Genomic DNA, 26301 nt, shown 5'->3' with positions numbered 1-26301 from the left:
CCTGCAGGCTCCCGCAGCCCCGACGCGGGGCTTTGTCCGCGGCCGGCGGCGCTGAGGCGAGGCGGTTCCGCGCTGAGGGGCGCTCGCGCCGCCTCGCCGGCGCTTCTTTCTCCCCCCCCTTCCCCTCCCCGAACCCCCCGGGAAGCGGCTGGCTGCGGGCTGCCTCTCGCTCCCCTCCCCTCCCTTTTCGTTTTTATTTTATTTTATTTTAATTTAACCCCCTTCCCTCCCTCCCGCGCGGCGGCCCGCTCACCCCCTTCCCCCCCTCTCCCCCAAGATTGCCCCTCACCCTTCCTTCCCTACCCCGTCATGGCGACATGAGGAGCCCGCCGGCCACCGCCGCCGCCGCCGCCCCGGGCATGGGCCCCGCACGGTGCTGAAGCGCCGCGGAGGAGCCCCGGCGCCGCCGCCCCGCCATGGGGTGCTGATGGCCGGGCCCCGCCGGGCACCCCGCCGCCGCGCAGGGGAGGTGAGAGCCGCCAGGGGATCGGGGGTGTGAGTATAAACACTGTGAGGGAACGCGCGCCGAGCATCCTGCCGGCCGGGCTTTGTGTGCCCGTACGGGTCCCTGTCCCGGCCCCCCGCCCCGTGCAGGGGCTCGGCACCGTCTGCCCCCGCCGTGACTCTGGGCACAGCGCGACGCGCGGGACTCACGGGCAGAGCATCTGAAGGGTTGGAATGCACCCTAGAGATCCTGTGCCATGGGCAGGACACCTCCAGGTGACCGGGTTCTCCACAGCCCTACCCAGCCCGGCTTGGAACACTTTCAGGGTTCAGCCGCCCCTGAGCAACCTGTTATAGTGACTCGCCAACCTCATAGTAAAGAGTTTCTTCCGAATATCGAACCTAAATTTCCCCTCTTTCCGTTTGTACCCATTACTCCTTGTGCTATCACTACCCTACCTGAAGAGGAGTCTCTCTCCAGCTTCCCTGTAGGCCTCCTGGTTTTGGGTTTTGTTCTCTTGCCTTCGTGTACTTCGTTTGCAAAGATGGGCTGCACTCTCTCCCTGCTTTCCTCTTAGCTCTCCTGGCTGCGATGGAAGAAGTTTTCTTGAAGGAGGAGCAGCACTCTGTTCTCTTAAGTCCATACCCAAAGGGGTGAACTGAAGGGAGTGAGATGACCATGGGTCTTGTGCCTACAGTAGAAAGCAGAGTGACAAAGAACCCTCCTGAAAACTTGTCCATTGAACACAGAAAAACCTGCTCTCCTACCCTCCCTTTTTGACCCTGTGAAGGGGGGAAAAAGGAGCAGTCCCTCATTTTACCACTCTTAAAAGTAAGATTGTTAGACAAAAGGCTGATTCAAGCCTGAGTTTAAAAATTATTTCAGCATCAGCCTTTGTGTGCTCCCAGACATTTCTTTCTGTGGTGCGCTGCAACAGCATGTACATGGCACAGCCCCTTTTAGAAGCAGAAGGGTGAGAATTTTTTAAAAATAAAATATTTAAACTGAGCAAGATGCAAGTGGTGCATGACACGCTTGGGAAGGGGAGCATCTCCCCTTTGGCTGCAGGGGTGGCAGCTGTGCCCCCCATCTCTGCCCCACTGCAGGCACACCTGGAGCCCAGGTCAGGCAAGGTGAGGGTGTCTCTCAAAAGGCAAATCATGGCATCTTTTCCTTGTCTCGAGGGTTGGATTTTGGATGCCTGCAAATGATTCAGATTTGGATTTCAAGTAGTTCAGCTGGCTCGTAGGGCAGGGGGAGGGCTTGTTCTCATCAGTGCCTACACAGACCTTGGCGTGGGATGTGGGAAGCTCATTTTTTGGCTTCTCCCCAGCAGGAACTGAACTTTCACATGGGGGGTGTGTGTATATAGATACACACACAGTTTTAATTATCTTTCACCCCTGTGTAGAACTTAGGCACAGTTTGATGCAGCAGAACTGAGCTTAGCTGCTGCTTTTACTGTTCAAGTCCTGCACTTTATTTGGTTCCGGACTCTATCAAAAACAGTGATCCTGCCTCTGATGAGAGCCTTGCTGTCGAGATCCTGCCCACAGAAGGTCCTGCTTGCTGGGTACCAGGCTTTCCTGCTGTTCCATGTTTGGGGTGTCCCAGGGCTGCAGCCCCTGCTGCTGAGAGCCCGCAGGGAGCAGGAACTGCACAGCATTGCTTTGGCTTGGTCTCAGGAGCTGTGTTTCCCTGTTTCCAGACCTGCCTTCCATTTTACAGTAACCCTTTGCTGCAGTCAGCCCTGTGAGTAAATGAGTTGTTTTCCTATTTTCAGGTGATTCCAGTGATATGTGCCTACATTTATCAGTTTAATCAGGGTTCAGTCCAAGTGTGACACTGGTGCTGCTGTCTTTGCTTGTGTCACTGCCCTGGGAGAAGCTTTTTGGTGGACCAAGTGATGACAGCTTGGGAAAGCTTTGAGCATCTCCCCTGTAATTACAGCCTCTTGCATTTTCCATTCTCAGCCTTTCTGTGCTCACCTGCCTCTTAGCATCCCTCCTGCACAGACTGAAATGGGACCTCCATCAGCATCCATGTGCTGGAAGGTCCCTTCCCTCAGGAAGATGCTTTCCCTTGCACACCTCCAGTCACCTTATGGTTAAAGCAGTAATTAGTCTTGACCTCATGCTGAAATGGCTTTTTGGGGAACATTTACAATCACAGGTCTAATCATTGTGTTTATACAAGGCACTTTTTATATTTAGGAAATAAAGTTCCCCATCACACCAGTGTAAATGATGCATTTGAACTGGGTGATGGAAGGGATAGATAAAAACATTTGCAGTTTATGCCACACTGAGGGATTTTAAAAAGGTCAGGCAGGACCACTAGTCTCAGGAAAACCAGACATCATATTTTGAGTGCCAAATGTTAACCCTTAGGACTCGATTGCCTGAGCAACTGTGAATGAAGAAGACCTGCATCTCCAGATGGAGAAGGCTGTGGGATCTGAATTCCTCCCCTGCAATATGTAGAATGTGTGCCCAGAACTAACTTTCCTGGGAACCTGCCTGTATTTGCCTTTTTTCCTTGGCTCCCGTGACTTGGTGGGGCCCAAGGAGGTCCTGACCAAAGACCATTTCAGCAGCACACTCCAGTGGAGCAGCAGGAAAGCCAGGCTGCCCATCAAGGAGGTGCATTTTAAGGGGGATTCTGCTTCATTGAGTATAGTTTCTTTGAGAACACAGCTCAATAACAGCTATTTCCAAAAGCCAAAACAGTGCAGTGAATTCACTGAGATGGGAGGCAATCTCAGGTGTCTCCAGTCTCTGTACAAAGCAGATGTGGTCTGACATTTTCCCTTCCTGTGTGTTTGCTGACTGCAAGGATTATCAACACTCATTTACTAACCACAGTGGGTATTTGCACTTGCTGTGCCATAAACTCCTCTAGAAGCTCACCCATACATAGCACTTTACTGCAGATACTCCATACTGCTCAGCAGCCCAGACACCAAACATCTTTACCAGGACGATGGAGCTGCTGGGTGAACCCATCTGCCAGAGGCTTTCGGACCCTTTTGGCGCCTCACAGCTCCTATTTCTGGGTTTATTTTATTTTAGGCTCCAGCCTGGTTTTAGGCTGTCCAGAACTGTGGGTGTATCAAGGCTCTCACAGGACAGGAGAGAGGAACATACAAGGAAGAGCCAGGACTGTGCCTGTGCCATGCTATTTTTGCAGACAATTGGAATTACATCCTTCTCTGTATTGTCTCAACAAGAGGCTAATTAGTCAGCAAGCTTGAGCTCCTGGAGGATAATTAAGCTTTATAACTGTGGGTTCTCTTTGGTTGATGAGAAAGAGGAGGCAGTACCCTCAGAGCACAAGAATGCTGCTCTGCAGCTACTGTGCTGTACCTCATAATTGATCTATTGTTTCAACAGCAGATAATTCCTCATTTCCTCATAATTATCTCTTTTTACTGCCTCACACTGTATCCTGATATTAGCTGTAATCACTAATGTATCCCAAAGCAAATCAGAATCTATAAAGCAAAATACTGGCCTTGGTGAGCACTTAGGCTTTCAGACAAAATTCTCTTTTGCTGTTGTCAAGAGGAATCAGGCCATCATAGTCAGGCATTTTTTGGATGTGGGTGTTGAACTGGGTGCAAACTTGTTTGGTTTTATCACTGTTCATTGAGGTTAATGACTGACTACTGCCAAAAGACAAAAAGAGGCACTGCTGAGTCCTGTCTCTGTGTTTTTGCCCACAGAGGCATTGTATTTATTAGGTTTCAGGGGATTATATTACTTAAAAGGTGGTGCATGATGCTTTCAATTCCGAATGCCTGTTGGCCCTTGCCTCTAGAGAGTAATTTTTTATGGGGTTGAAAGCCTCTGGCCCTGTTTTATGAAATTACTGCTCTCACTCATGCTTTGTGAGCTTGGTTTTCCTTGGAGTGACTTCCTTCAAGTTACTGTTGATTTATACCAAGTTACATTGGTGGTGGGAGAAGTGAATCATGCTCTGCATGTGTTGCTTTGAGGAGACTACCAGTGAGACATTACATAATGCCAGCTTTGGTTTGCCCCTTTTTTTTTTTTTTAATTTTAAAGCCTTCCTGCTGCCTGAAGAGCAGACAAGCTGCTCTGCATTGCTTTGAGCCTTTAGCCTTTGAGACCCCCAAGTGCCTGAGGCTGGAAAAATACCTCTGAGAATGATCTTGTCTGAACTAAAACCAGTTGCTGTGTGCCATGTGCAAACACTCTTTCAGTGCCTCCAAGGATGGCAAGTCCACAGCCTCTCTGAGCAGCCCAGGCAAAGCTCTGCCACCCTCACAGTAAAGAAATGCCACTGATTATCACTCTCTGATGACAGTCATTCAGCCACTTCTCAATCCACCTCGCTGTCTGCTTATCCACACCCTGCTTCCAGCCAGGAGGCTGCCCAGATTTCCAGATCCTGATACTCAAGTACTCAAGCCCCTTTAGTCTCTCCCATAGCTTGCCAGACACAATTCCAGCTGGGCTTTGGCTTTTGTCTGACCTCATCCCAGCTGCCTCCACTCTCCCGTGGTCACTTCAGCCTGTGACCCTCACACATCCCAACAGTCCCTTCTTGTAGGAGGTTTGGGGTCCAGTGGAACCCCTCCAGCCAGGATGCTCCTGGGTTCCTTGTGCTCTGCCTGCAAACCTCACAGTCATTGGGAGTCCCCTACAGGGAACAAGGCCCCAGCATCTCCTCTACAGCAGAGCCTGTGCACTGCAGCACTCCCAGGCCATGGGAGCCATGCCAGCTCACCTCTGTGATCCAAGACTCTTCTCACCTCTCCATGTTACCTCCCCCTCTGCTCATGAGCAGACACACTCCTCGGGGAAGCACCCCAGCGTGCTTACCCACCACAAAAGGTGTGGGGGTTTCTCCAGAATGGACCTCATTGATGTGTCCATGCTTACATGCAAATGCTGAATGTGACCCCACTAAGGCATCATTTGATGGGATTTTTTTTGATGCTTTTCTGTCCTCTCACCCCACGTGCTTTGAACCTATTTTGTAGTTTCAAACCTTGAGGTGGGGCAGAAGGCTTCCTTTCAGTGCCAGCAATCACCTGCTCCCACCCTTGCCCTTCTCCCCAGACACTTCTCTTACCTCGATGGTGGAGGTGGGCACTGCCTGCTTCTCTGCTGCAGGTGGGGCTGAGGCTCTCCAAGCTGACGAGTCCCAGAGGAAAGCCTGTCCATCTCCCATAAAACTGATGTTGTTCAGCCTGCTCACTTCTACTAAAACTTCACTTGGTGCCATGGCTCTTCCTAGACAAGCACACTTGCAGGACCAGGGCCCTGGGCACTCTCTGTGGGGGAAATGGCCCCATGGTGTGCCAACACTGAGCCTGAGACTGGCTGTACCAGGACAGTGCTGCCAGAATCCCCCCTCACAGCAGCTCAGCTCCACATCAGCTCTGCCAGCAGGTGCTGCTGCCTCCAGCTTCTCTTATACCAACTGCCCAGGTGCTGCCGAGTGGCTGCTTGGATCTCCCTGATTTGGGGCAGCTGGTGGTGCTTCTTGGAAGCTGTTGGGGTTCCGCCTTGGTTTAGTGGCTCAGCAGCAGCAGCTCCCTCAAGTTCCTCAGAGGTTCACAGGTGTTCCCCAGTAGTCCTGAACCTTGTCCCCAAAAGACCCAGAGAGTCCCCAGGCAGAGCCCAGAGGCTGCCAGGCAAACCTTGCTGTGTTGCCCGTGGGAGCTGCTCATTCCTTTGCCAGTGGTGTACAGGGGATTTGTACAAGGCTCTGCCATTGCTGGCTTGGATTTATCTGTCATTTACATTGGAAAAAGCATAAATGTAATTGGGCTCGTTCAGCAAACGCTCATTTCTCTTTGTTTTATTCTGTCTGGTGCTTCAGTTCTGAACAGGAGGATGGCACTGTCTTTTTGGCATGTGACCCTTGTGATTGTCCCAGGGAGGGCTGACTGTCCTTGACGTGACACCCCAGTGCACACAGTAAAGGATCACATTCCTACCTGTTCCTGGGCCTTGGGATCTGCTGCCAAGCAATAGCAGGGCCCATTCCTACTGAAATCTATCCCGTGGCTGATTTCTATAAACGTTGTGAGGAATTCACATCTTCCATTCATTTTTAGTTTCAAATAAACCAAAATCTTGGAGCAGAGTTCATGAAAATACATTGAAATTCATCTGCTTTTTTGTATCAACCCATACGTTGTGCAGCTGGAGCTGCTGTCCTAGGGCTGAATGCTGAGTGTCCCTTTTATCCCCAGTTTGTTGTCTGTGTCTGCCGCAGCAGGGAAAGGAGCTGTGATTAAAGCAGCCTCTTTGCACCACTCGGAAGCTGTGGCGTGGAATATTTAAGCCCTTACTGACCAAAGACCTTTCTGGCCAAAGGCTGCTTGAATGGACTCATCTTGGCAGTTGCCAGACAAAATGGAAATGCAAACCTCCTCCTCCTCCTCCTCCTCTGGCACTTCTACCAGAGCCACTAGAGCAGGGAGTGGGGCAGCCATGGGTCTGGAAGCATGCCCATCCCTCCAGGAGGGAAGAATGGTGACATTGTCTGAAATTTCACTCAGGAGCTCATCTTCTTCCTTGTTTTTTAAAAGCCCCTACTTTGGAAAATATTATTTTAAGTTTCCTGTAAACAGCAAACCCCTGATGTCAGTCACAAGGCTGGGGGAATGAAGGGGAGCAGGGATCTCTTAGAACTGGTCCTATTTATGGAGCAGCTCTTTTCCAGAGGGCTCCGCCTTCCTAGCTGCTAAATGGACCCTGGGATTTCTGTTTCAAAACAAGATGTAAAAACCCCTCCCCTCCCTGCCATCAAAACACTGCTCTGCATTCCCTTTTCTACCCGTGGTTTTAGCTGGCAGGTTCCTTTAAAATGTTTGGAAAATTCATGTGTTTGGAAAAGCGGCACTAAAATGAGGTCAGCTTTATTTGCACTCCCAGGGAAAATGTGGTTGGAGGAAGAGAAGTGGCGAGCAAGTGATGTACGTGAGCCCGCCTGAACGGTGCTGCCAAAATACCTCACAGCCTTGCCTTTGTACCAGGCTGTGGGAGGCAGCTGGGGCTGAGTCACACACACAAGTGACAAGGGCCCTCTTCCTCTCCCAGCCTCCAGAAAATCACCTCTTTCCGAATTTGGGCTTGGCCAGGGCTCCAGGGTGCTGCTGGTGGAAGGTGTGAGATCACCTGCAGGCCTTAGGTCTGACACTCACCCACTGCTCATGGGGAGAATTCTTACTGAGCTTGGTATTTGACCACAAGTCAGCTTGTTGCTTCAAACACACATGCTTACGTAGGTGTGAACATTTGAAATTGTATTCCCAAATATACTTTTCCCTGCAATGTAGCTTGAAAAATTTTTATTGTCTCACAATAGTGTCGAGCTGTTTCCGTTGGCCTTTTATTCTGTACAGCCCAAACCAGTTGGTTTGAACCCACGCTGGTCATCTGCTCATTTATTGCTGTCACATCAGGCTGTGCTGTGGCATTTCCATAGTTCCAGACTGCCTCACTGCCGGGGTGTGAGGAAAGAGTTAAAAGAGAGAAAGCGCCAGGTACTAAATCTAACATCCATCCCAGCCCCCGGCCACAGCTTTGAAATTTCTAATCACAACTTGCGGTTAGACGTCTCTGCTAGCAGTAGGCTTGGATCCTTTGAAATCACAGATGGCTGGCTGGAGCTCCAAGGAATTCAGTCTCCTCCTCTCTTCCTTCTGCTTTGCCTTCCCCCCGCTGCCCAGAAAAATCTGTTTGCAGGTCATCTGTGAGATTTTATTATTGCCTGCTAAAGCTGAAGCAGATTTGGCCACTGGGCCCTGAATATACGAGGTCTACAGGCATTGGTGTGGTGCTTCAGCTCTGCTGGAATTACCCCCCTTCTTCAGAATACCCACCTGGATTGATGTGCACAACAAAGACAGGGGGGTTTGGGCTGTCTCCAGCCCTAGAAATCTTGTTAATTGTTTACAAAATGAGCTGTGTTAAAAAGCAAACAAACACCCCCCCTCCTCCAGTGCCATAGCAAGCAGAAAACAAGCCACAATCAAAACCAAAGAGGTTTTTGTTGCTGCCCTGAATTATTTCAGTGATCCTGTTTGTAATTCAGTTGTATGAGGACAGTTAAATTGCAACCGGGGGCAAGAAAATCAGGAGCTGTGTCAGGAGCTTGTCCTGTTAGTGGATAGTATGTTCCTGGAGCAGCATCTTTTATGTGCAGGAGGCACTTTTTATAGTCACTGCAAGTGATTGCAAAGCCAAAAAATTAAAAACTCTGTTTTGCATCCCACATAAATGCACCCCCAAACCATGTTGTTTGGTCCGGGAGTTGTCTGCCCCAATTCCTGCAGAAACTGCTTTTGGAAACTGTAGCCTGCAGCATTTGGCAGTCTAAAGTCTCTCCAGGGGAGCAGAAAAGCATTTCTTTGAGTCAAGGTAGCTATAAACTTGGACTGGAGAGAGATCTTTATGAGATGAGAGATCTTTATTTTGTGGACCAGCTCGGGGTGTTTGCCATGGATAAGGAGGTGATTTTTGATGCCTCTCACAAGTGAAAACCTCACACCAAGGTTTTGACTCTCTAATTTTGGAGCGAGATCCGACTTGCAGCTCCTCACAAAGCCAGTGCCTTGACTGGGCTCACTTCTCCTTTATTAACTCCCCAGCTGTTCTTTAAGAGGTTCAGTGCAGCCAGCTGACCTTCCAGTGCAGATTAGGAACTTTAGGAACTGTTTGAACAGTGGTTGAAAAACTCCCCAAGTAACCACAAGGAAAAAAAGCCCCAAACTCAAAAAGCCAGCACCCTGGAGCTACAGTTTAGTTTTAAATCAGGGCAAGAAGCAGAAAGCTGGGGTGGGTTAGTTCATGGTGACTGTCCCGACTTGGGCAGTCCCTCCAGCCGGGGGTGGCTCAGGCTCGGTTGCAGGAAACACAGGAAGATTTTGGTTGGAGCCAGTGTTTGGGGTGGGGGCAGGCTCAGGGCTCCTGCTGGCCCTGCTGCTGTCTCAGAGGTGCTGCCACACCGACAGGGTTCTCTGGTGCTGCTGTCACTTTTGGGGGCTGCTCAGGTGTCCCTGTCCTGAGCTGGGCAGAGAGGAGAGTCGGTGGGGCTCCCTGTGCTGGGTTTTGGGAAGCTGTGCCAGCCCTCCTGCTCCCCATCCTCCCAGAGCCTGCTGTGCCTCTGCTCCCTGTGTTTGGGGAAGCCTGCACACAATCCTGCTGGCGGTTTTTTCCAAAGGCACGCATTTATCTGATGGAGAGCTATGGAAATGGAGATGCAAACTGCATTCAGCCCCGGGCTGCTTGGCCACTCTCCCGGCTGTGCTCTCCCTGCCGGAGAGGAGAACTGCGCCGCTCTCGCTCCAAGGGAAACTTTCAAGCGCGTCATTCCTCGCCTTTTTTCCCTTATAAAGGTTATTGTGCCTCAGCCCTCTGTTGAATTACGTCCCCAGTTAACAAAGGAAAGGTTATTTTCCTCTCTTTGCCCTTGCCAGCTGGAGAGCAGTTGGCAGCAGCACTCACTAAAAGTGCCCCTTGCAAGGCGCTGGCTGTGTCAGGGCTCCAGGGACACCCTGAGCTCCCTGCTGGGGCCACTGACCAGCCCAGGCAGCACAGGGACAGCCTCAGAGGGAATCGGGTAACTAAAAGCTCTTTTCTGGTTCCAGAGCCCTGTGAAATCCATTTGTGTTGTAAATATGGTGGGAGTGTTTATCAGTCACAATAGAAGAAAACCTGACATTTTTCCCTGTGATTCTCCAGTGATTTGGGGCTTGGCTAATTACTCTCTTTTTCCTGCAAAACCAAGGAAGGACCATCAATATTTCATATTAGGAGACGTGGTCGGGCTAAATATAGCTGCTGGTTTTTTCCTGATGAGTGTGGAGTGAGCTGCTCCCAGTGCCCTGGCTCCCAGCACTGCTCCCAGCTTCCACCTCTGCCGTGGGTCCAACCAACCTTGCCACATTCCAGTTGGTGTAGTGCTCAGGCACAGCTTTGCCATGAGCTGTGAGGGATGCAGCTTTTGGGAGCCAGTCTGGCCACAGGGAAAACTGTGCCTCTGATGGGAGGCTCTAATGGAGCCCCCGAGGGAAGGCTGTGACTGTGCATCCCTGTTTTCCCATTTACAGCCAGTGTCCTCAGGATCGGCCCCAGGTTTAAAAAAGAAATGCAGAGCTGAGTAAATGCACGTAAATAAGCTGTGGTTGGAGGTTCTGGGGTTTCACTTCCCCAGGCAGTCTCCCTCTGGGCAGGGGAGGAACTTTTAATAGGGATTTTTCAGCCCACAGTGGCCATTTGAGGGCTGGTGAGAAGAGACACGCCACAGAGCTTTAGGAGCCCTGCTCAGGACTCCTGGTTCCAGGGTGTTCTGTCTGGTCAGTGACATCTGGACACCTCGGGTAGGGATATGCCAAGGCAGCACAGGCTGTCCCTTGTTCTTAGAGCAGGATATGTTCTATCAAAATCTAGTACAGAAAGGGGTTCCTGTTCAGGACAGAGGGTCCTGACGTTTATTTGCCATTTAAAACCTTCTGGGCTCTTAAGTGGGGCTGGAGTGTGGTTTTATACCTGGTGAAGGTTGTGTGAATAAAGAATAATATTTGTTCTCTATCAGTCTTGATCTTTAAGGTTTCCTTTAGCTCTGGGAAAGCACCTTGAATCTTCATTTGCTCAGAGCTGCTTTTGTTGTTATTTATAATAACGGATTGTTTTCCCTCTGAATTCGCTTTATTTTCTCAGAGTCAGCACCTTGCTTATTTCCTGTAAATACAGCCTGGGCTGTTGTATTCACATGAAAATGCCTGGTTAGTGTTTGGCCAATATCCACCTGGGGGGATTGCACAAGACCTCATGCAAAGAATGGGAAGTTTCAATAACTTCCCCATGGATTTACCCTTCATTTACCATTTTGCTGTTCTGCTTAAGTCATTTAACACTGTCAAAAATACATCAAAAATCTGCATTCACAGTCCTGGTAGGCAGTCTGAGAACTACCTAAATAACCTTTTCCATCAGATCATCTTCTCCATTTGAGAGCAGGTGGTGGAATCTTTTGTCTTTAAAGAAATAAAAGATAAAAGCCTTGTCTCTGCTTTGTTTTCCATTTGTAATGGACAAAGATTTTTGACAGGCTGTTACTGGTTTTTTCCTGGACAGGCACTGCCCAGTGTTTCACCAGGCTGTCTTTGGTTTTGCAGGTAGCTGTATCCAGCTGGGTGGCAGGTGGATCCAAGGGTCACCATGAAGTTTTCAGGACCCCTGGAGAGCCAGAGGTTGTCTCTCCTTCTGGAGATGGCAATCTCTAGGGAAGCTCAAATGTGGAAAGCACATGTGCCGAAAATTCAGCCCAATCAGGTAATGTCTGTCCTTCACATCATCCATCCCAGCAGAGGCAGGGGACTGTCCAGGGGGGTTGGTGTGGGAGCAACTGGAGGTGTTCAGGAGCAGTTACCTTCCCTGACACCTGGGGAATCAGCCTCTGAAGGGAGCAATTCCCTCTCTATTTGCTGGACACACCTGCCCCAGGGGGTGCAGAACACACTGCACAGCACAGGGGTTAGATCTCTGCTGGGCTTCTGACAGCACATCCATTCATCCATTGTTCTGATTAAATTAATTTTACAAATGGTGTGGATTATTAGTGCCTGCTCCAGGGAGAGCCCCACTGACTCCAGCAGGACTATTTATGGAGCAGGGTGCAAGCTCGTGTCAAGGGAAGCAGAGCCAGGCACATGCCTGTTCCAGGGAGAAATGTTCTCACAGGACTGCAGGAGAATTCAGGGTGGGAGAGCCCACGGGGGCTCTGCAGTCAGGCCCCCTCTGTGCCACAGGGAGAGTGGGCCAGGCTGCTCATGGCCTCTCCCACCCCTAAGTGCCTTTGTGCTCTTTTGGGAGGAGGCTCTGTCTAACCTGAGCACCCTCAAACACCTGTGCACTCACAAAGTCCTGTCTGAAACAAAATGTGAAACGTGAGGATGGTGTCACAGAATTTCTGGCCCTTTGTTGCTGGGCTGGGCTGAAGTAACCACAGTGAGGGCCCAGATCCAGCCTTGCTGCTGTTGCACCACACGAAACACGCACACAGGTAAGTCAGCTGCTGTCAGAGCTAATCCCTGTTGTGTTTGTTTTCTGTGTCTGGCAAACGAGAAGCTGCTGGTGTTGGGCAGGAGCAAATACATTTTTAAGGGCCTCAGTTATTCTGTTAATCCACGTTTGGGTTTGCAAAGGAGTGATCTGGTTGTCAGAGGTGTGGAGTGTGTTGTAGCTGTGGCTGTCTTGAGGCACGTACAGCTTAAGACTCTGGCTTATGGTAAACCAGCCTGTCATTCCCTGCTGGCTGTACTCCTGGGGTGATTATAATGTAGGGAGATAAGATTACAGGATAACAAGATAGGGTAGGGACTCGAGTGTAACCAAACCAGATTCATGGGTGCAGATTTCACAGGGATGAGGCACTTGCCTTTCTGCCTTGCTGGAGTTGATTCTGGTGGCTCAGAAACCACCACCTGCCTCAGGCAGACTTCCCAGCAATCCCTCCTCTTTGCTTGTCCTTGCTCCTGGAATTTCCACCCCCAAAACTTTTGTCTTGGTGTAACCTTTTTCTTCTGTTTGCCTGCATGTCAGCTCAGGCACTGACATTACTAGTGCTGTGCTACTGAATGTTTTCTGGCAGTAGAGAATCACTGACTGGCAGGGGAAGCTGCCTGTGTGTGAGCATGAGATGTAGGAAGGTCAGGGGGAAAGGAGAGCACAAACACAGCTGCCTGCTCAGAGGAAACCCGGGCTTGGGAGGCCAGGAGCAGCTGAGAACACTCCAGTCTGTAATCACACATTTCCCTCTGTTCCTGCAGTTCATGACATCCAGCTTGTCCAACTGTCCCGTGTTCCCCTAGCCTTCACTTGGGCGATGGGCATGCAATGGGAATTATCCTATTTTCTGTAGTATCTGGGAGAAGGTCAGGTTCCCTAACATCCACTGCCTTCCTGTGAAAGCAGCTGCAGCGGCCCAGAACTCCCTTGCACACCAGTGTTGTTTATTTCCCGTGACAATCGGGAAATCTGCATCCTTGTGTGGATCAGATCTGGCACCCCGAAGCGTGCGGAACTTTCCGTTCCCTGCTCCAAGGGGGACCGGCTGCACGGAGCTTTAATGAGCTCACCTGCTCTGCCAGTGTCTGCAGAAATCCAGGGAGCTGCTTGGAGACACCAGGGAGGCATTTCTGGGGAGTCAACTTTCTGTTTTGACTCCTTAGGAGACATTTTTGTTCTGGTGTTCAAAACCGGAACAAAGTCAGTTTCTAAATATGTCTCAGTTGAGGTCTTGACAGGAAGAAAGAAACCCATAGTTACAGAAGCAGGAAGACTTTCCATTTTTTGGATGGGGTGCACAGGCTGTTGGGGACTTTGTTCCTGGTGACTTCATGTACCTGATTCTTCTGTTTGGTTTGTACTTCTTGTCTAAAAATTCCTGTTCCCTCCTTTAAATGCAGGCCAGTGTTCTGGGTATATGCAGCATACCAAAGCCAGATCTCACAAAGGCTTTCCAGCCTGAAAAAACAGTGGGCTGAGTCTGGAACCTCCTCCTGCTAATGAAGGGATTTAGATTTTTGTGTCTTATTGTTCCCCTTGTCCCTCCTCCCCCCATGGGTTATATGAGATGCAGGTGACATTCAGGAGTTTTCATGGGATTAATGCTTGAGAAATGGAGCCATAAAGACTGGTCAAAGGTTGAGTTTTGCATGTTACCGAGTAACTTTGTGGCAGAGAGGAACGTGAGTGAAGATTTTTGGATTTATTTTCATAGAAAGAGAGTGCCACTAGTGTCATGCCTCCTTCCTTCCCTGTTATGGCACATTCTGTCTCCCCACTTGTTGTCTGTACCTCTTGAGGAATCCAGAGAGGTCAGTTTATTTCCAGTCCTAATAAAGGTCACCTGCTCACTGCCCAGGAGCCCTCAGGCAGCAACAGACATGGGGAGAGAGCAGAACACCTGTCTGGAGCAGGAGACATTAAGGACATGATTATCAGCTGAGCTGCTTTCTCTCAAATAGGCTGCAGTGAAACAGACTCATGTGTGAGTTCACAGATAATATTTATTTCAGCCTGCATATTCCACAAGTCCCGAGGTATGAGAGAGATCAGCATCCCTAGAGACGATTTGCTCTGTGCTTGCCATCCAGAGCACCCACATCTTGGGCCCTGGTTCTCCTGCCTGGAGCTGGGGTGACACACACAAAGTACCTCTGCCCCAAGGAGGAACCTCTGCTTTCCATCCAAAGGGACTTCCTCACTTTCAGCCCCCAGAGTGCCTGAGTTTTGCTTTTAGTTTCAGTTCACTAAGGATCAGAGACCTCGCTGCTTAATTAATGTTACTGTGCTGCATTTTGTGTTCTGAGGGTGTCACAGGGACAGCTCTGAGGGAGAGGGCTAGAGCCTGGTATTTGTGTGGGAAGCTCCTTGTCCTGTTGGAGCAGCAGCAGGGTTTGTGGGGGCAGAGACCAGTTCTCACTCCTGCCTGTCTCCTGAACCAGGCTGTAACAACGTTTCCTGGTGTTTAAACTCACCTGTCTGTGTGAGGGGATTCTGCCCCATCCTCCTGCTCCATTTTTTGCAGATAGGGTCTGGAGTAAGAAGCAGCCAGAAAGAGCTGGAGATTCCCTCCTTCCCTTTGCTTACCCCATAGTTCTTAAGGAACCACAGCTTAATTTTGGAGGCAGAGCCCTCCCTCCCCAGCAGGAACACCACACGTGCCATTTCCACCCCCCCCCCCCCAGAGCATTCCCCTTTCTCCCCTCGGTGCCTTCCCACCCTCGGGAACACCTTGAGCAGAGCATTCAATAACCTCTCCTGGTGTGTGGTGTGTTCATTGTGCTCCCGGGCCCTGCCCCAGGGGGCTCACATTTCACCCTGGAGCTGCATTGATTTTAGAAAGAGCCAGTGTTTGATGGAGAAAAGGGCAGGTAGTGGTTACTGGAGAGCCAGGCTGTAGCTGAGCAGCAGCTGAGAGCAGAGGCCCCTCTGCAGCAGCAGGCAGTGCTGTGACCAGGGCTCAGGGCAGAGCACGGGCACTGCTACTGTCTGTGGAAAGTGCACGTGGGTGTTTCAGTGGCAGACACAGCCTGGAGTACTCCTTTTGTATCAGTGTTGGGGTGGTTTTATTCTGAATTCCTGGTGCTTTGCCCTCATAATGTTACTGAGGACAGTTATAGCCCAGCTTTTCGTGCTTCTGGACACATCGGTGCTGATCATCCTCAATAATCCCCCTTGGAGTGAGACCAGGCAGTTCCTTGGTTGATGTGAAAGGCTCCAGGAACGCTGGAGATATTTCTGAACTGGATCACAGGGAAGGATTTTGTGTCAGTGACTGAGCTCTGTGTGTGTTTGAAATTTAGCTGTTGTCCAAACAGATCGATGGGGCAGGCACGGGCCAAACACAAACACAAAGCCAGACTGCAGGCAGAGCTGCAGCTGCTGCCTCCCCATTCCCCATCAACTGAGCACTGAGAGCCTTGTGTCAGCTGTTTGCAATTTTCTTTATTTTAACAGGTACTGAGCTAAAAAACATCCCCATAACTTGAAGAAAAAAATTAACCTTTCCCCATTAAACCCCAACAGAGTCCCTCCACTCTGCTGTTGTCAAGGGGCGTTTTGTTCCAGCTTGGAATTTCTGTGCATCCACATGGTTCTGAGGAGGTTAAAAAAATAATAACTAAATAAATTTCTGGGAACTACTCTGGAGCTCAGCCTGCCAGTACTTGACAAACTACAAGTCACCCATCTTCTTTTCCCCACTGTTCAGTGGCACTGGAGCGAGGTTTGGGATTCTGTAAGGAAAGTTGTCTTTTCCAAGGTGGGTTTTTGGGATGGGGTAAGTAACTGCAGGGACATAATGGTGACTTGAGGCTGGCTCCAGGCTCCCCCTTTCCAAAGGAGGCTTTGTTTCCGTGCTGAGTGTCTCCTGCAGAGGTAAAGCCTTTGGGCCTTTGTCAGGCCATGTGTGAGAACAGTGTGTCTCTCTCTCCCCCAGGATGTAGCCATTTCTCCAAGGCAGAGGGATGAGGTCATCCAGTGGCTGGCCAAGCTCAAGTACCAGTTCCACCTTTACCCAGAAACGCTCGCCCTGGCCATCAGCCTCTTGGACAGGTTTTTAGCAGCAGTGAAGGTAAGTATTTGCAGCTCCAAGATGGGCACAGCCTCCTGTCCCTGGTGCCCGCTTGGTGTGTGCAGTGTGAGCTGCTTGTGTGACAGCTGTGCCCTCCTGCTGTGCTGAACAGTGGAATGGATGAGCCCCTTTGGGTTTCAGGCTGTTCCTCCATAGAAACTGCTTAAAAAAGGGAGGAGGAACATTTGGGCTTCCTGCAGGTGGGACCTGGCCCCCTTAGCTGGGCGGTGCTTTGTACCTGCCAGGTGACCAAACACACTGTGCTCCAACCTGGAATGCCTGGCCTGGAGCTGTGGAGTCAGGCTTGGAAGTTTCCCTCTCACCACATTTGCTCAGTTACATTCCGTGCTCAGCAGCCCCTGGTCTCATGTGCATGTGTCCCACCCCACACCAGCACAGTGTTGGGTAAGCAGTATCCCTTAGGAGATGGCAGCTGGAGGGGGAATGCCAGCCCTGGGCCCTTGCTTTCCCATGTGAGAGACGTTGGTAGAACACAAGTGACATCATTCATTAACTCACCCCTTAAATATTAATAAATATTGATCATGTTCTCATGCAAGCCATGGAAGTTATTATTTTTAACAATCCAAAGTAGCTGATTTACTGAAATGCTGAGATGGCAGAGGTTTAGATCCCTCAGGAGCCAATGCCCTCCAGTGCAGGTTTTCCACCAGTGCAGGTAGGAGCAGCCAAGGGGTCTGTTCTGGAAGTGTGAGACTATGTGCCCAGAGCTCACTGTGTGCTTTGGGCAGTGAGCAGGGAAGGGGGAGGGGGCTTTGCCTGGGTGAGCTCTGGGGGTTTGTGCTCCTCCCCAGTTTTCCTCCCCCACAAAGCTCAGTGCTCTGATGCAGCTGAACTCCTGTTTTTTCAGCAGGGATTTTATTGTGAGCACCACCAGTCCCTTCCCCAGGAGCAGACTTGGGGATTGCTGGGACTGGCTGTTGCCCAGAGCCAGCAGTGTTGGTGTATCTCACCACACAGCACCTTGGCAGGGCCCTGTCCCAGTCCTGCCCTAAAGGATTTGGGTACCTGAGTGCACAAGTGCAGGTTGTGAGTGCAGCATTTTCACTTCCCTTTGCCTTCAGCATCTCTGAGCACAGCCAGGAGAGCCCAGCTGCCAGGAGCTGCTCAGGGCCCTGCAGCTGTGCCAGGGCTTAGGAACAGCCTCTGCCTTGCCAGCCCCAGCCACTCAGGAGGAGGTGGCCATGGCCAGTGGCTGTTCACTGCCAGCAGGAGTGAAGCCCCTTGTCAAGGTCACGTGTACAAAGCTCACAAAAAATCCCCCTTTCCCCTCCAAATTCCTCTTACCTTGCCTAAAAACCATCTCCTTGTGGAAGGGACCAGCTCTCCCTCACTAATCCCTGGGCCACAATTTTGGGAACTGCAGTGTGAAATTACAAGTGGTAATTTCACAAGGGTTTTTTTAAAAGTTTTTCTGAGTTACACTTGCCCAGGCAAAGCCAGTGTTTTCCAGTTCCCATTTCCCTTCCCATTCTGTGTGAGCCGCAGCAGCACTCGGAGCAGAGCTCTGCTGCAGCAGGTGAAGTGGCTTTTCTGCGAGGGGACGAGCTCCCCTCAGGATTTGCTCTTTGCCAGTTCAGCAGTGCCTAAACCCAGCTCTTCCCAGTCCAGTGCTGCCCACTGATCCCGGGGCTGGCAGATCCTGCCCTGCCTGACGTCACGGAGCAGGGATTGTGCTTGGCACAGCTTGCCACTGCCAGGGCGTAGCCAGGTGTCACCTGCACATGCAGGAGACCCTGGGGCTTGGGATGCCCCAGCAGCAGAAGGGTCAGGGCAGCACTGCTGCATCCCACTGACACAGAGCCCTCTCTGCTCTCCTGTCCACAGGCCCGTCCCAAGTACCTGAACTGTATTGCAATCAGCTGCTTCTTCCTCGCTGCAAAGACCATTGAGGAAGATGAGGTAACTGTTCCTCCTCTGTGGAACACCATCCACTGCTGTCAGACTGTGCCCCCCAGCCCTACCTTTGCTGGCTTGTGGTGGCTGCCACTTGCCAAGACAGCAACCAAGCACTTGGTGTCATTTCTCTAATGATGCGTTCTCTCTTTTTTTTTTGCCTTGGCTTCTGCAGAGGATTCCAGTACTGAAAGTGTTGGCTCGGGATAGCTTTTGTGGTTGTTCTCCAGCTGAGATTCGCAGAATGGAGAAGATCATCCTGGATAAACTGAACTGGGATCTTCACATGGCAACGCCACTGGATTTCCTTCATATTGTAAGTCAAGGGCTGTTGATGTCCTTTCTGGTGTCTGTCAGTGCAAATAATATGTTAAGAAGCACCTAGACAAAAATTCTACCTGTAGGGGAACAAAGACCTTGGAATATATTTGTAATTCATCTGTACCTGTAGTTTCTGAAAGAAAATGCCTTGCTAGAGAATTCCAGAGGAGACCCATCAGTCTTGAAGTGCAAAATTGAAAACGTGGGCCTGCTGTCTGACCCTTTAGCTGCTCTGGGGTGTGTTCAGCCACAGATTCACAGCTCCTGGAAATAGTGCCCCTAACTCTTCACTGCCAGTGGTTTTCCTCAAAGCTAAGCACCAGGCAGCAGGGAAACCAGAAGTGCAGCCATGGAGAAAGCCCCAGAGGTGGGCTGTGGGTGTGGATTCATGCCTGCTGCAGGCCTACACGGCCAAGAGCCAGATCCACGCATGAGAGGAGTTCAAGGGAGGTGTCCTGAGGTTGTGTGTGGAATTTTATCCTCGCTCGTTGCTGAGGAGTTTGTCTAGGACCCCCAAATGCCCCCTGTGCGCTGTAGAGAGAAGGGTGGATGGGAGGGAGGGCCTTTTGCAGAGCCCTGGAGCCCGGTGCCCAGGCAGGTGCCACCAGGCAGGCTGCCCCAAGCTGGGTGGGTTCAGCAGGTTGGTTTTCCCCACGGGGCGGGCTGGAGGACCCTCGTGTGCTCCCAGGGTGCGGTGCCAGCTGCCCCTGTGCTTGTGTCGCGCAGTTCCACGCCGTGGCGGTGTCCAGCAGGCCGCAGCTCCTGGCGCTGCTGCCCACGGCCAGCCCCTCGCAGCACGTGGCGGCGCTCACCAGGCAGCTGCTGCACTGCATGGCCTGTTTCCAGCTGCTGCAGTTCAAGGGCTCCATGCTGGCGCTGGCCATCGTCAGCCTGGAGCTGGAGAAGCTGCTCCCCGACTGGCTGGCTCTCATCATCGAGCTGCTCCAGAAGGCACAGGTGAGCAGGGCAGGGCAGGGAGGGACGGGGCCACGTCCTGCTCCGTGCTCCGTGCTCCAGCCAGGGCTCTGTGAGCCCTTGCTGCCCGTGGCTGCCTGCTGTTGTGCTTGTGTGGGGACGGGACAGTGCTGCCAGGCCTCAGTCCTGACTGCCTCCACTGGGTGACGGGGAGGAGCTGTGTGCCCTGATGTACTGCTGCACCAGGCAGAAAACACACCAGGGAAAAATTCACCTTGTTCCTGGCTCTTCCACTCATTGACAGCATGCAGGGAACCTTGCAGGTACTCTGGGAGCACACTCCAGCTGCTAAAAGCAGGCAGTGAAATCCTTCAGTATCTCAGAGTTCTGCCTCCTTCCCCCCACGATTCCCATGAGGTGCAGGAAGGAGCGGGGGTTACCTTAGGAAGTCTCGGTGGTAGGGGTCCTGTGTGCAGCACGTTGCTGGCAAGTGAGGCACACAGGAGGCCAGGGTGCTGGGAGCCTCTGCTCACCCTGCCAGTGATCCCAAAGCAGCGGTACCTTCGCTTGTCTTCCCACTCCAGATGGACAGCTCGCAGCTGATCCACTGCCGGGAGCTGGTGGCACATCACCTTTCCACTGCGCAGCCTTCTCTGCTGCCCAACTCTGTATATGTCTACAGTCCCCTCCAGCAGAGCCTGGTGACCTGTAACAGAGGAGCGCTCCAGCGCCAGCCCTCCTCTGTGCCAGGGCCGGGTTTCTGCCAGGACAACGGCCGGCCAGAAGCGCCCGTCACAGCTACAGCCGCGCTCTGCCCGCGCCTGCCCGGCCCCGCCGGCGCCTGCAAGCCGGGCCCCGCCAAGCGCAAGGTGGAGGAGATGGAAGTGGACGACTTCTACGACGGCATCAAGCGCCTGTACAACGAAGAGCTGGCTCCGGAGGCGGCGGCCCTGGAGAGCGCGGGCTCCGCCTGCGGCGCCGACGTGTCGCGGCAGGAGGGCAGCGTGTCCCCGTGCCCGCCCCTGCAGCCCGTGTCTGTCATGTAGCTGCGGGCGGGGCGGGCGGGGGCCGTACCTCGTCAGGCTGAACTGAAGGGAGCCAAAAGAAAACCAGGAAAAAAAAAATTCCCGACCCTTTTTTGAATTTTATTTCTTGTGCGGCTAATTATAGTTTCACTATTTAAGCGCTTAAAAAGACAAAAAAGTATAAAAATCTAAAAAAAGACCCAAAAACCAAACAAAAAAAGTAGCAAAAACCTGTTCCTTTCTAGTGTTGTCGGTTCCACTGTTTTTCTGCTCTTGTGTGTTGTAACCCATTCTCCACATCCGAGAGCTCACACCAGCCCTGCGGAGCTGTTGCAGGTTTCCCAGCCAACTAATGCCTCTCTGATCCCATTCCCACCTGCTCCTTGCTCCCTTTCTGCTTGCTCCTCTTTTAGTTCTCAGCCAGTCTCGTGCATGACGTTCTGTCCTGCCCCACCTCCACCACAGCCTTCTTTTGCCCTTCTAAACAGAAAACCTCTTTTGTTCATAGGTGGGTGTTTAATTGTGATAATACTGAAAAACTGGATTTAAACAAAAGATTAGGCAGAGAAAAAACCCAAACCAATGCTTGTGAGCTGCTCCACACTTCAGCAATTCCCACAGGAGTGTGAAGGTGCTCTGTGCCTCGCACAGAGACTTCTCCCAGTTACACCAGTTTGCCTGTCCCAACACAGAAAGCAGTTGCTGGGTTTTGTATCACTAGAACTGAAACCGTGTTTTTCTTGCTGTGCTGCACTCAGTGTGGATTCTCTCTCACCAAGGCTTGGTTCTCCATCAGACGTAACCCTTGAATTGCAGAGCCGGCTCTCCCTGCACGTCTCCCAGCACTGCCGGGTGAGGTGCAGGGTGCCTGGGGCTGGAACGCGTCTCATTACCAGCCACAGAACCAAAACGAAGCACCCGAGCCTCCCTCGCGTTTTGTGTTCTCCCAACTTCTAACCACGAGTCCGACCTGGAACGCGTCTGCTCCGTGTTCTCCCTGTTCTCAGAACACCCTGTCCCGACTGTAAGCTCTCTCCACAGCCCTGAGGAAGGTATCGTATCCAGAGCCATTGTACTGATGAAAGCCTTCTGGTAGCAATAAAGAAAGTTGTCCTGGATTCCCAGTCTGCTCTTGTGCTTTTCACCCAAAACCTGGCTTGGCTTTGCCCGGAGGCTGCCAGGGAGCAGCTCTGTGCCAGACCCCTGGGAAGGGGACACGAGAGGTGCTGGGCAGCCAGGGAGTCACCCAGCATGAACTCATTGCCTCTCCAGAGCCTGGCTGGGACACTGCTCCATGTCCCCTGTTCTGTCCCCCTCCTGCTCCCTGCCTTCCAAGGTGCCGTCTTACTGCAGCAGTCCACCAGGACAGCCTTCCCTTGGGTTCTGGCTTCTTCCTGCCACGGCTCAAAAAATCCCCCTCAAGACCACATTTCTCAGCAGGGTGTGTGTCTTCCTTCCCTTCCAGCCCTTCCTGCCATCCTTACAGTATTTTCAGTCCCTGACCTCCCATGGCTCAGTATTCCAAAGCCAGGCTGCTGAGCAGGCTCCAGGTGTCCCTAGTACACCCCCAAGCACAGCACCCTGTCACTGTAGGATATCCCCAGTTGTGGGGCTCACTGCTTCCAGCCCATGGTGTGTTAAAAGTCTTTTCCAGTTAAATTACACTGGCTTCTCGCCCTCCCCACGCTCTCTCCCCCAGGTTTAAGGGCATATTCCCATTTCCCTGCTCACAGCACCAGCACACAGGCACTCAGAGGCACACAGGGAGAGCAGTTGGCACAAGGACAGAACAGAAGCCTGTGCTAGCTGGCAGGGCCTGGCTGGAACAGCAAGGAGGGAAGCGGGCCTCAGGAGACATCTGGGTGCTGCTGGGGCAGTTTGCTGTCCAGGTGTGCTGCAGCATCTGCATGGCTCTGGGGAGGTGACTGTCCTTGTCACTGACTCCTGCACCCCAAAGCCACAGGACAGGAGCAGGTCGTGCACTGCCCCACACTGGGCACAGCCCTGGCTCGTGCCAGCCTTGGGGAGAGAGATCTGACTTCCAAAATCACAATTAACAGCAAAATTACCCAATTAGCAGCATCACCGTGGCTCTCCCAAAACTGCCCAGAGCCCTTCCTGGCCTCCTTGTGCTGCCTGGAGCCGGCCAGGCCACAGTGCTGACCTGGTGACCTGGTGAGCCCTGGGAAGCCAACACCTGTGGAGGCAGGACTGAGTCTCCCTGGCTCCAAGGCAGCTTTCCTGCCCCCAGGGCCAAACACAGGCATGCCCAGCCCCGGGGGGCTGCAGAGAGACAGACACGTTTTATTTCCTTGGTGCTGTGCACAAACCGCAACTCCCTCCTGGCCCCCACCACCTTCAGCAGCAGGCTGACTCCACTGCTGGAACACACGGCCCTACTGGAGCTCTGCCAGGGCCCCTATTTCCCACAGGAAAACATTCCCGGATGCCCTTGACTCCTCACATTGAGTGACCTTCCCACAAACTGCACAGCAGCCCCGTGCTTCACGCCACGGAGCTGCCCAAGATGCCAGCAAGGGGTCTGTGCTCCAGGGGGCCCAGGAGCCCAGCATCTCCCTCAGGAGCACTGGCACAAAACCACTGCACTCACAAACCCCAGCACTGGCTCAGTGCCCCAAGCCAGGGAGCTCCCCAGGGCAAGCAGCCACATCCCAGGGGAACACTGCCGCCTGTTCCCAAGCCTTCAGCTGCAATCCCAGCTCACCCTCACTGTGCTGCTCCCTGCAGCACGCGACTTCCCTGAGCCCACACGGATTTGCTCTCCAGCATGAGAGCAGGGATCCCCTGCAGCAGCCACACACGGGTTAACCCCAAAGCACAACTTCTCCACACGCAGTGGATGAAGCGGCTTTCCCAGCTCTGCTGGGGGACACTGGGTGATAAATAAGCTCCCTGAGCCGCCCCTCCCCAGGCTGACACCTCTTCCCCACGAGCTGCAGCCGTGCAGGACGCAGCTGAAGGTCACCCTGCCATCCCTCCTTCCAGCCCTGGGTGTGGGAAAGCCCTTGAATCTACCTTTAAAAAAAAACCCAAACCAACCCCAAAACCCTCTGCTCACACCGTCCACTTCAACAAACTGGGGCAACAAACCCCCAAGTTCAGCACCTGCCCTGTAGGAAAGCTACTCCGTGTTTTGAGCCCATTTCCTTCGAGCTGAGAGGATTTGGAGACCGGCACGCAGCTCCATCGAGCTTTCTGAGAGTCACAAATAAATTCGGGCTGCAGGGGACCTCTAGAGGACACGAGCTGCCACCACCTCCGGCTCGCAGCAGGGCTGGATCCTCCCTCTCCTCTGCCTGTCCCTCACCTGGCACGCTGCTGCTCCAGCCCATTTACCATTAGTGCCCTTCTCTAACTCCACCTTGTCCTTCTGCAGACACGAGGTCCAGAGCTGCAAGCAGGACTCAAGGCACCAGCACAGGAAAACTCTACAGAGCTGCAAAATAAAGGCAGGCTGTGTGAGTACAGGCATTCGGGCTGTGCCCATCTGCTTCTCTTGATACTAAGCTTTTAAAGTAATTCCATTTGGAGTTTGAAGTAACAAAACAAAAAGGTGCAAGGACTGAGGGAAGCATAAGGAGAGGACTCCCTCTCTCTCAAACAGAAGCCTGCAGGAGCCATCCAGCAGCTGGGGTGGCTGCTGGGCAAGTGCCTGGGCAAGCTGCAGGCTACCATGGCTGCAGAGCCCACAGCAAGGCCCTTCCAGCAGTGGTCACTGGCACTGCAGACTGGCACAGGTGCCACCACTGGAAGAACAGGCAGAACAAACGGGGCATTTGATGGGCAAGGCATGTTCCCAGCCAGCAGTGAGCACCCTTGTGTACAGAGCCCTGGCCCAGGGGGACACTGGCCTGCATGAGGCACAGGAGGGCCCTTGGCTGCGTGGTTAATCCCTGTTTGCAGGCATTTTCATGGTTACTATTTTTTTCTGAAAATATGCAGCTCAAACCTGGCTTTTTGTCAGGGATGGGTGACCTGGGGCATGCAGGGATCCCATCCTGCAAGTGGTGGTTCCCAGTTAAGAAAAACATCCACAGAGTTCTGCAGAGCAAGAGAGGGACAGACACAGCCAAGGTTTAATCCAGCAATGGCCTCGACCCCGCTTTGTGCTCGGAAGGCTGAACTGAACAGACCTGAAGAAGGCAGAATTTCAGACCTGGCCCTCTGGTGGGAGGCACTGGGTACCAGCAAAGGCCCCTGCAGCCTCAAGAGCAGGACAGGCTCTGGTTTTGGTATCACTGCAAATGCTGTCCCAAGCTACACTTGTGCAAATACTCACTGCCCTCCAGGCTGGGTAGCAGCAAGTCCAGCTACATACCAGGCAAATGGGTACAGCCAACACTCATGACCTTTCTGAGTGTATCCATAAAGTCACTTCTTTGGTTGCAAAAGTTTCCAGGACAAGGCAGTTTTCCTTCCACCTGGCTGGAAGGAGCTGACCTTATCACTGAGGAGTGCTGCAAAATGATGTGCTTCTGAAAAACCCCCAGCAGATTTCAGCAGAGCCCCTCAGCAGCTGGCATTGCCAGGGGCCAAACTCAGACCAACTCAGGGTAGCTTTACCTCAGCAGGCTGAAGGACTGATGTTCACAGATGCAAAGAATAAATCACTAGTATTCGGTTAAAAAGAAAAGTGCATCACTCTACACAAAACAACATCCCAAGAGGCTCAGGCTGCCTCCTTCCATCTATCCCAAACCAGCTGGAGGTCACTACATACACGTACAAGTTTTGTTTTTACCTTCAAGCGATCCTTTGGCACTTCTCAAGCTTTTCAATTGAGTTCACTTCCAAAGTAAACAAGGTAGAAATTTTAACAATTTGCCCACATTCAGGACCGTTAAAAAAATAACCATTAATCAGGCTTCACAAGAACAAAATGAAGCCTTCAATCTAAGAACGAGCTCAGCTGTACAAAACCAGAATCCTGCTCTGCCCATAGCGAGGCACAGCCACAAAATAAGGCCTTGACTGTCCAGGACAGGCTCCAGCAGTGCCACAGGATGCGCCATCCACCTTCACACAGCGACACAGAGAACGTCACCAGGTAATGGAGGGATTTCCAGCCATGCCAGAGGAGCACAGGACGCCCTGGAGATGGAGCTGTGGTGTCCAAAGCAGCCAGGCTCGAGGCAGAAATTAGAAATTAAATCCTCCAGCTATGCACACTCACCCCCGGTCTGTTGTTCATGTGTCACCAGCAGTGTCATGGCCAAAGAAAACAAGGAGGGAGGCAATAAGTCCCAGTAAGGCGGAGCAAGGTGTGGGAGGCGCCGAGCCCTGCGGCAGCCGTTCCTCTGGCAGTGCTGGAAGCCTGGAGTGTCAGAGGATCCCGCACAGACACACAGCACAGCACAGCCCCAAGGCACGGGGGGGACAGAGGGGAAGGAGAGGAGGGCACACGCCACGCAGCAATGGGATGGCTCTTCTCCTGCCAGGGCTGCCGGATCCGCAGCTCTTCCAGGGCCCTACGGCCCACTGGGAGAGGGGGTGGGGGGGCTTTGGCAAGGTGACCGTTACATAAAGAAGAAG

At 52.3% G+C, this 26301-nt stretch overlaps 2 protein-coding genes across 2 annotated transcripts in view; one reads left to right on the top strand and one right to left on the bottom strand.

The window, feature by feature from the left end:
- Positions 1-58: 58 nt before the first annotated feature.
- Positions 59-21866, top strand: CCNI (cyclin I). The gene is made up of 7 exons (XM_056489016.1): positions 59-469; positions 11607-11763; positions 16436-16570; positions 18419-18493; positions 18663-18803; positions 19535-19765; positions 20308-21866. The coding sequence occupies exons 2-7, from the start codon at positions 11650-11652 to the stop codon at positions 20767-20769; spliced, it is 1158 nt and encodes a 385-aa protein (XP_056344991.1). The 5' UTR covers positions 59-469; positions 11607-11649; the 3' UTR covers positions 20770-21866.
- The window catches only part of SEPTIN11 (septin 11), a 45158-nt gene continuing 40190 nt past the window's right edge, over positions 21334-26301 (bottom strand). The window contains exon 10 of the mRNA XM_056489015.1: positions 21334-26301. Coding sequence (XP_056344990.1) covers positions 26286-26301 — 16 coding nt within the window. The 3' untranslated portion in view covers positions 21334-26285.

Source organism: Oenanthe melanoleuca, chromosome 4, assembly GCF_029582105.1.
Source record: "Oenanthe melanoleuca isolate GR-GAL-2019-014 chromosome 4, OMel1.0, whole genome shotgun sequence".
Lineage (NCBI taxonomy): Eukaryota > Metazoa > Chordata > Aves > Passeriformes > Muscicapidae > Oenanthe > Oenanthe melanoleuca.
Note: the sequence above shows the minus strand (reverse complement) of the source record. Positions and strands in the feature narration are given on the sequence as shown.

Coding starts and splice junctions, on each gene's coding strand:
- CCNI (XM_056489016.1), top strand. CDS start 11,650: ATGAAGTTTTCAGGACCCCTGGAGAGCCAGAGGTTGTCTCTCCTTCTG. Junction 16,571..18,418: donor GGTTTTTAGCAGCAGTGAAG/GTAAGTATTTGC, acceptor TCCTGTCCACAG/GCCCGTCCCAAGTACCTGAA. Junction 18,804..19,534: donor CACTGGATTTCCTTCATATT/GTAAGTCAAGGG, acceptor TGTGTCGCGCAG/TTCCACGCCGTGGCGGTGTC.